The sequence below is a fragment of the Hydra vulgaris genome, chromosome 09 (genome assembly GCF_038396675.1).
Source record: "Hydra vulgaris chromosome 09, alternate assembly HydraT2T_AEP".
In the NCBI taxonomy this organism is placed as follows: domain Eukaryota; kingdom Metazoa; phylum Cnidaria; class Hydrozoa; order Anthoathecata; family Hydridae; genus Hydra; species Hydra vulgaris.
In genome coordinates this window covers 42,938,033-42,948,574 of record NC_088928.1, presented here as the reverse complement: position 1 = coordinate 42,948,574, position 10,542 = coordinate 42,938,033, and the positions used below count along the sequence as shown (strand labels likewise).

At 30.6% G+C, this 10,542-nt stretch overlaps 1 protein-coding gene and 1 pseudogene across 1 annotated transcript; both read left to right on the top strand.

The window, feature by feature from the left end:
* The first annotated feature begins 3,374 nt into the window (after positions 1 to 3,374).
* Positions 3,375 to 6,009, top strand: LOC136085495 (uncharacterized). The gene is made up of 4 exons (XM_065806807.1): positions 3,375 to 3,669; positions 4,399 to 5,037; positions 5,727 to 5,815; positions 5,923 to 6,009. The coding sequence occupies exons 1-4, from the start codon at positions 3,375 to 3,377 to the stop codon at positions 6,007 to 6,009; spliced, it is 1,110 nt and encodes a 369-aa protein (XP_065662879.1).
* Positions 6,010 to 9,195: 3,186 nt separating this feature from the next.
* On the top strand, positions 9,196 to 9,286 carry LOC136085662 (U2 spliceosomal RNA; annotated as a pseudogene).
* Positions 9,287 to 10,542: the final 1,256 nt, after the last annotated feature.

The window sequence follows — 10,542 nt, the reverse complement described above, 5'->3', positions numbered from 1 at the left end:
GGGTTGCGGTGAACATGCCAATTATCCGTCTATGGGTTCCTATTTTGTTAATAATGAGGAAGGCATTTTATTTCGCCATCGTGTTTGCATAAAGGATGAATAAGAAAATTAAAATATTTATAACTTATTAAAATTTAGTTTTCACAAATATTTTTACCTTTACTTTTATATATGTTACTTGGGTGGGTGTCTGCCATATAAGGAAAAGTCTGGTAATTCAGATTTCGGCAAAAAAAAAAAAAATTATGAAGCAATCTGGGAAATTAAGTAAGTTAAGGTAATTAAGTTTTGAATTACTTAAACTTGTATTTAATTAGTTTGATGATATTGCTCTTTTAGTATTTTCTGTTTTTTAATTTACTATACTTATCTATAATTTACTAGTTTAATCTATTATACGAAGATCTTGCGTATAAAAAATTATTATAAACGTTTTATTATTTGATCGAGTATTAAAGTTTTTTATATTTCAATTAAGTGATCAAATTTAAAATGCCTCTTTTCAAGAAATGGTCTGGTGATCGTTTAGTAAAAAAGGCAATTATTACTGAAGATTTTGATGTGCTGATAGTGAAAGGTAAGAATTTTTTTAATACTTTTACATTATAAATACATTATTATTTTAAGCATTCTTGTTGAGAGTTAATTTCAAAAAACATAAATTTAACTTACTCTTATCAAAATTAATTTTTCAATTTTAATTTCAGTGTTTGAGAAGTTCAAACTTTCACCTGCAAAAATTGTTGTAAATAGCGATAGAACAAAATAGATGAAAGTGATGTTTTACTCAGTCTTTCGGGTGAAGTGTTGCTAGCTCTTCGTAATGGGGAAGAATGGCAAGTTTACAGTGAATTTTTATTATTAATGGTATTAGTACATTTAATTATTAAAATGCAGAGTATTTAAAAAAGACTACGTGTTGGTTGGATTTTTTTATTTATTTTTTATTTTTGTAGACTTCGATATTGCTGAAAGACAAAAATTTTTGTTTTTAAGAAAAGTTCATCATAATCCTTTGAATTATAATGATCTTTTTGCTTCTTTTTTTTTCTGGAGCTTAAGTGAATAAAGATTCATTTTTAAACGGCTTTGATTTGTGATTGCATTTTTTTGCTTGTTTTAATGTAAAAATGAAATTCTATCTTGTAACGCCTTATTCTATCATTTACACCCTAAGTTACGTTATAAATAGGTTATAAAGTTATAAGTATTATGATAATAATACTTATAACAGCCTGACCAAAGGACAGCACCTTGCAATTTATCTTGTATGGCAATACAAGCAGCTGTCAAGTGGCCAGTGTTTGAGCTTGTTGTGTCAAATGTCATATTCACAATTCTATCATTACAATTCAACTCGGTCATCAGCTTCACTGTTAATTCAGCTATGACTTGGCGGCATGTTTGGTCTGTGGCTTTGAAATAACTTGGAACCCCCAGCAACTTAATCTGCTTAGCATTGCCCACAAAAGTGGAAGTCTTTGCTGTTTTGAAATTTTTTCTTTTGTTGCAGCTTCGAAATCTACATCGTCTTCCGAAGCGGAACTGTTAGATCGGATACTACTGCCCTCATTGCCTAACACGACTTCAGATGATACCATGGCTGATGATGTTTCAATCTCACGATATGCTCGCTTCATACGCTCAATTTCTGCGGCATTTCGACAATAATGGCGTCTGGATATTTTTTTTGCAAGTGTCTTGTCAAAAGCCCCAAAACTGGCAGTTCTGTCACCTTTCATTGAGTCAAGAAATGCCAGATCCTCTGCATTCTTAATGAGACTTTCCACATTTGGAGGCCAGAGCTGAAAAGTTGATGCCAACATAATCTGCATTTCCTCAGCAGTTTGACAATTTTTTCGCAGGCTCTACGATCTGTAACCATTGGAATGTTGGCTTTTTCATAGAATTTTTTAATTTGGTCTAGCACAATCTTGTTCTGTTAATTAAAATCTGCAAAACTTTCAAGGGCCTGGGGACCTCTAAATATTGTCCAAATTTTTTTTTTAACAAAATGCTTATGTCAGCTGATAAAACAAAATAAAATAGCAGACAACTGAAATTAAAAAAAATTTTGTGATGCACCCTTATATATATATACACACACATATATATATATATATATATATATATATATATATATATATATATATATATATATATATATATATATATATATATATATATATATATACATATATTTATATATATATATATATATATATATATATATATATGCATATATATATATAAATATATATATATATATATATGCATATATATAAATGTGTATATATACAGGGCCGGCTCAACAGCTTGGCCAAGCACCACTTGACCACAGGCGCCGCTTCAAAGGGGGCGCCAAAAAAATAGAAAATTCAAAATTCAAAAATAAAAAAAATTAAATTAAATATAAATTAAAAATAAAATAATTTTTAGATTAAGATTTCAATTTAATAAAAATTTTTTTTAAAGAAAATTTACCATAATTGTTTGAACTCTAAAACACCAGTTTATACAGTACTACTGGTATAATCCATATCGAACAAGTTTTTGCTTATGAAACCAACTCAATTCAATGCATGTTAAATTTTTTACTCTTTACAAATTTAAGTGAACAAAAAATGTTTCAAAAGAGGATATAAAAACAACCATCATGTTTGGAAAGAAAAAATTATCAGGAGCTCAAAACCTAAAAAGAAAACAAGAAAAAGATGTTTCCTTGTCAAAGTATAAGGGAAGTTTGGAGAAGTATTTAAAAACTTGCTTAGAAATTGTGTCAGTACCATCAATTAATTCCAAAAGTATTCAAAACATTCAGGTAAAAAAGTCAAACATTTAACAATTCATCATATATTAAATTTGACTAGAATATCATTAAAAATTTGAGTAATATTTAAAAATTTGATTACAGTTTGAGTCATCAACTAACCAAAATGATCTCAATTGTAATCATTCTGAGGCAAGCAACCAAATGGACGCCGTCATTGAGTCTACAATATGCGCAGTTTAACCCGAAATCTCCGATAATTACTTGGATGTTGGAAGCTGGCCTAAAAATACTGTCATTGACATATCTACTTGTCAAAATTGGTCCAATTCAAATAATGGATTTTGACTTTCCTTTCACTAGTCAAGAAGGAAGAAAACGAAGATATAATATAAGTCATTATTTTCGGAAGCTACCAAATGGGGAAAAGTATAAACGTGAGAGGCTAGTTTATTCTAAAACAAAAGACGCTGTCTTTTGCTTCTGTTGCAAGCTCTTTTCTAAAAAGATTACTGAGGTTTCTGGTGAAGGCGTATCAAAGCGGAAAAACTTAAATAACAGATTAAATACTCACGAGACAAGTTAAGATCATTTGAATTGTTATATGACCTGGCATGATCTTATTAAAAAGTTCAAAGGATCATCTAAAATTGATGCAGTTCAGCAGAGACAAATGGACAAAACTACAAACCACTGGCGGCATGTCTTAGAGCGACTTTTTTCCATTATAAAATTTCATGCGTCCCAAAATGTAGCATTGCGAGGGACTTCAGATAAACTTTATGATGACAATAATGGTTGCTTTTTGAAAATAATGGATCTGCTTGCCAAGTTTGATCCTGTGATGAAAGGGCATATCAGGAGAATAAAAAGCAAAGAAATTTACAGACATTACTTGGGTAAAAATATTCAAAATAAAATTATTCAAATTTTATATAAAGCAGTCAAAGAATAAATAGTAGTTGATTTGAAGGCAAGCAAATACTAATCAATTATTGTTGATTGTACTCGAGATATTTCCCATACTGACAATAATTCTACGTTTTGTGTCAATACTGCCCATTCCAGGTGAAAAGGAAAGCTACGTTGATATAAGAGAGCATTTTTAAGCTTTATTGACATTACTACAGACGCTGGAATGACTGAAAAATAATAGAAACTTTGGATTCTCATGGAATTTCTATGTATGATTTAAGAGGACAAGGGCATGATAATGGATCGAACATGCGAGCCAAACAAAATAGAGTTCAAGCCAAGATAATTAATTACAAGCCTTTTATGTTCTTAATTAATTACTTTTATGCTCTTAATTAATCTACTTAATTCACGAGCCTTTTATGTTCCTTGCTCATCTCATTCACTGAATTTAGTTGTCAATGATGCTGTTGGAAGCTGTTTAGACGCAGTAACGTTCTTTGACATTGTGCAACATTTTTTTGTATTTTTCTCATCCTCAACTCAGCGATGGAACATTTTACGTCAGTTTGTCAAAGGTTTAACTTTGAAAGGACTTTGTGAAACCAGATGGGCATGTAGAATTGATGCATTAAAACCATTAAGACATCAACTGAGAGAGATAATACAAGCTTTAGAAAGCTTCTGAAATATCGAATTACCTGTGTCTTCAGTAACAGCAACAAAAAAAAAATCTGAGTCCAGAGCACTACTGCAGAAAATTGACTTTAAACTTGTTTGCTGCCTTATCACTTGGTATGATGTGCTGAGTCAGATTGAGATATCAAGCAATTCTCTTCAAGAAGTCAATTTAAATATTCCTCAGGCTGTTTTATTAATTTCTAACACTTTGGAGTATGTTAAAGATTATAGAACTGATGAACAAATTCAAAAGATGTTAGAAACTGCAAGAAAATTGTCTGTTGAGCTAGATATTGAGTCCGAATTTGAAAAAAAGCGTTGTCGTACCAAAAAAAGAATTTTTGCTTATGAAAGTCAAGAGGAATCAATGACTGAAGAAAACAATTTTAAGATTAACTTCTTCAACAGCATTTTAGATCACGCTATTGGATCTTTCCAGGATCGGTTTGAAATGCTGATGCAGCACAATAATCAGTTCAACTTTCTTTACAGTTTAAATGCCAAGGACATTAATGAAGATGAATTACTAAAAAGATGCATGGATTTAGAAAAATTATTATATTGCAATGAGTTGAAAGATGTTTCTGGAACTGACTTGTTTGAAGAGATGAAATATTTGCGAAATCATTATAAGGGAAACTACTCTCCAAGAAATATTTTAAACTTAATTTGTTCAAACAATTTGAATGCAGCTTTGGAAAACTTATTTGTCTTTCTCAGAACTTTTAACTCTACCTATATCTATTGCAACAGCAGAGAGAAGCTTTTCCAAGATGAAGTTAATCAAAACGTATATTCGCTCAACACACACACAGGATAGGATGGATGGTCTGGCAATGTTATCAATAGAACAAGCAATTGCAAAAGAATTGGAAGATATGATTAAATCATTTGCTATTGTAAAAGAATGAAAGGTTAAATTGTAAATAAATATTGAAAGTTCACCGCGAATGCCCATAATGCGATTTATTTTTTTATACAGCGAAGGGTGGTAGGGGGGATGGAAAGGGAAAGCGAGGGGGGGGGGGTAGGGGAAGAAAGTGGGAGGGGGCAACGCTAATTGCAAAATGGCCATAGGCGCCATATACTCTTGAGCCGGCCCTGTATATATATATATATATATATATATATATATATATATATATATATATATATATATATATATATATATATATATATATATATATATATATATATATATATATATATATATATTTATATATGTGTATGTGTGTATGTATGTATGTTAAAATTATCTATAATTAATTTCAATAAGTAATTTCTTTCCACGCAACATGAATAGACAGCTTAAAAACAAGATACAAGTCTGAAAGGTCTAAAACTCATAATATATCTTTAGTGCAAGAGCATAAAAAGTTTGGTACAACGCTGAAAAGAAAGGAACTTTATATTGAATGTGCAGTAACTCCAAAACAGAAGCGGTCAGAGGTAAGTATCTCAGAGATCAGTTATTTAAACTCTGTATTATTTAATATATGGTTATAAAAACTAAAAAATAATATTCTTTTTTTTAATTTTATTAAATTTTGTTTTAGATGCAAACAAACGCTATAGAGGATTCGCTAAGCTGCATTGCTCACAAGGAAACCATTTCAAATGAGTTAAAAAAACAGTCTTCCTGATATATCAAAGGTTAGAGATCGAATGGCAAAGACCTTTGTACATAGAAGGAGAATAACACTTAATTCTAGTACAACACAAATACTTGAAGAGTATCCAGCATTAAAGATTGGTACAGAGGTGAATTTTAACTTGAATTTATCAATTAATGAAGTAAGAATAACTCATAGTTGATAAATTTTAATATGTATCATTATATTTTGTAGCTGTTAGAAAAGGCAAATCTCATAACTGGAAATGAAGGAACCAGTAAAATAAACTAGTTCTTTACAGCTAAAAGATCTATAAAAATACTGAAAATGGCTAAGTCGGGGAAAAGAAATGCCAAAAATAATGACTTTGTGACTAACATTGCGACTGCAATAGGATCTGAGTCGAATGTCAATATTGAAGGTTTATAATATATATGTTTCTCTTTAATTTATTTTGTGTTTATTTATGTAAAAAAGTTATAAATATTTTAGCACAACAGATAAGAGCATCGATGTTGTGCTTGCCTGCCATGTTTAGTGAAAAAATTGAAAGATGGGTTGTGATAAATAAGGTCTCTAATAGTGTTTTGAAGCTACCATTCTCAATGAGGCTTATGATTTTTCAATTTTTAAAGTGTTTTTTTTTTTTTTACTTTTGTCAATATAAATGTAATATTTAAATTGACAATTCTGATTTTTTTACGAATCAACTCTAAGCACACCAACAGTAAGAATCACTTGTTCAAGTCAAGCCAATATTCTGCATTTTGAAGATGTGCATATAGCAATCTACCTCAACGGTATAGTTATTTATAACGTTCATTTCATTAACGAAGCATTATAAGTCTTGATAGCATCTTATTGGGTTTTTGAAATATCCTTCGATCTGCGACTGCAAAAAACATTGACATTTCTAGCCAACTGTATTTGTGGACTTAGCGAGTTCCGTGTCACTTCACTGGTTCAGCGATTGCTGAACATATTGTTGTAAACTTATCATTTTAATCAAAATAGTTTTTTTTTAAAAATGTTTTGTTTTTCTTCCTTAAATAAAGGTAGACTAAAATACCTTATTATGTAGGGTATATTTTTCTACTTTAAAGGGTAGGATATGTGATATACCTTTAAAGGTAGAAATTCCTACCTTTTTTTTTAGTGTATATCTTAAAACACTTAAAGCAAAAAACATAACTTCGTTGACGGTTTCTGCAATTTCAATATTTCGTGCTAATTAATGGAGAAAGACAGGCAGCACTTTCTCCCTTATTTTGTTTTGCTTATTTTGTACAAATTAACGGAAGAAGTCAGTCAGCAAACAAATAACACTTTTTCCGTTAAATAAAATTTTTCTATTAATTTTAAGATCGTGATGTTTTTTTATACAGAATCTCTTATGTAAAACAACCCTCATAAAAAAATTCAAACAAAATCTTAATAGATTATATATTGATGTTATCAATATATTAAAACATATATAACAAAATAACAAATATAAACAAATGTATTTTAATCTGTTTTTAGCTGCTACTGTTTTGCCCATTCAAACAAACCCAAGTTGTTTACAAAGCTCAAAACATTAGTATGATATCCAATTTTAATTATGTTTATTTAGATTTTGCTTCACCTTTACAAATCATGTATGTTAAAGTTAGAATAATATCTATGGATAGGTTGAGAATTTATATTTTAAGTATTATTTAACTAAAAATATAAAAAGGGAAAAACAAGTGCAGTATTTATTGTAAGGAATGTATAAGAAAAACATTGGAAATTAAAATCTGTGGATAACAATTGTTGTTTTGTTGTTCTAGAGAAAGCTTTTGACAGAGTATCGAGAGACTGTGTTTTTGTGGTATTTAGAGTTAAAGGGTAGTTGGTGACAGTTATCATGGCTCCGTTTAAAAATATCAGGCATCAAAACAAAGCATCAGGCGTCGAAACAAAAGAACGAGTGATGGCAGGGTTAAAGGTTCAACGTCAATGTTCAGTATTCAGAACCTTTTTTTTAAAAAGGGGTCTTATAAAGAGCTCCATAGGAGCAATTCTGTGCACTGATTTTGTTAATGATTGCAAGGAAAGAAAAAATCATAGTATTTCAGTGCTAAAACGTTGGAGTGAAAGCAAAAGAGGTGAAAATAAACACGAATAAGACAAAAGTTATGCATTGTAAAGTTGAAGATGAGCAAGCATAAAAAAAGCACAATGTTAAAGAATTTTAAAGAATAATACACGCCACTTAGGCTCAGGGTGTTATGATATATAGCATCAGGGATAATTACAATATTTTGGGCATGTTGAGTGTCAGGATGACATAATCTGGTAAGTTAGAGGCATTAGCGTATATGGAATGAAAAATCGACAAAAGACCCTCAAGATTATATTGAGGTTAGGAATCAAACAACTATTTGGATGAAAATTTTTTTCCTATTGTTTCTTTAAAATATCTTGGAATCAAAATTGATACAAATCTATCTTTCCATCTCATTTTAAAACTTAACTTTGAAACTGTGTGATCAAATGAGATGCTAGCGAAAAACCCTATATATACTGCGCAATACTTGGAGATCACATCTTGCCAGGTTTGGGGACAAAGCCAGTTAAATGCTTTTTTAAGATTGTCTAGCCTGCAAAGTAAGATTTCTAAGAGAGCATACTCTTAACAGTATTATTTTAAGCCCTTTACTTTCTATCCCGAAGTATGTGGATACAAATGCCCTCTTCTCAAAATATGAGATCTTATTTATCTATTAAATTGTCTATTCATTTGGAAACAAAAGTAAATTTTCTTCCCTCATTCACTTGATTTTTTTTACCAATAAAGATATTGTTATTATCTTTAATATTTTAGTTACCTCAAATTATCTACTTTCTTGAAAAAACGTTTAGAATCAGTTAAGCATTTTTAGGTAAATCCATAAATTATTAAAAATGACGAACACTGAGCTAAGTTTTAAAATTTATGTTACGAACATACACATGTATGTAACTTATGTTATATACACCCACATGTATGTATATAACAAAAGTAACGATTTTAATTTACTGAAAATAAACATTGTTATGACTTTAGCAACTATCCTAAAAATCATCCATTTTTTAAAGTTATTTATACTTCTCGGCCTAATGGTTGATTTTTTAAAGCTATCCATTTTTTAAAGCTATGCATCGCTTTCATTTTGTAAAGCTATCCATCGCATTCATTTTGTAAAGCTATCCATCGCTTCTCGACCTAATGGCTAAGATCAAGTGTAGTATCTGTTCTTAATTATTGATCTTAGGTATAAAACTGAGCTAGTGATCACCTTTAGTGTAGTCTACGTGCCTCCTTAGTGATTACTAAGGATTTACCTTACCCCAACAACGGGTTGCCGGAACGGCAACTTTAGCTTGTAGAGTGTTAAGTGTGATTGAGTTTAGAGTTTTCTGAGTGTTTACGGTTTACCGGCCTGTTATATTGACTGAGGGAATAAATATACACGTAGTGTATCATTGACCATGGCCTTAAAGAGTTCATCTTCCCTAAACATTATTGACAATAATGTCCAAGTGAAAAGCTAGCAAGAGCTTTTACATCAAACGGATATACCAGTTTAAAAAAGACTCTTTTGAGTACATAAGACACGAAAATTGGAGAAGATGAGATTTTATCAGCTATTGAGGATGTCGGCTTAGATAAGTCGGATTTAGAGGGATTCCAACTAATTAGGAACGGCTCCATGATGGAAATAGTCATGAGATCTGACAAAGCAAAACACCTTTTACAAGAGAAAGGTCTTATTATAAAGGATAAACCCTACCGTTTTCACAATTTCACACCTACTAGAAACATATGCAAGCGAGTAACGGTGTTTGTTATTGGATTTCTACTGGAAAAGAAGTTTTTTCCAGTCAGGAAAGCATTAGAGGAACTGGGCTATGGAAAACACATCCACACAAGGCCAGTTTTCAGGCATACTCCTAAATATAAAAAGCCATATTTTTTTGGAATAATAATAGCCGTTATGGACAACTTAGAGCGTCCAATACATAGGCAACTAAAACTAATGGGGTACAATGTTAGAGCTTTATATACTGGACAGGAGAGAGCAGGAAGTGTACCCCAGGAAGAGAAGGTAAATGAAGAAAAGAAGGAAGTAGAAATACCTAGAGAGACAATGAAAGATGTAAAGGAACCACCCGTAGATTTTTTAGTAACTAAGTCTATACACTTAGTCGACCGTTAACTTAATAGTTTCAAAATGTGAGACACAAAATTTTACAAAAAATAGAGTTGAAGACTTTCCTCAAAGTGCGCAAGAAACTAAAAAAGTATTAAAACCAAAAAGTATTAAAAGAAATAAAATTAATGCCAATTATAAATGAAACAAATATTACTGAAAATTCTGCACCTAAACCAAAAATATCAGAAACTAGCAATGAAAAAGATATGGAGCAAATAGTTAACACACCATCTGAAGCAACACAAAGAGAACAACCTATACAAAACCAAGGCAATGATTATAACATGAAAGAAAAGAAATTGATGTATCTGGAGTTGAACTCCAAATAGAATTTGAAACTATG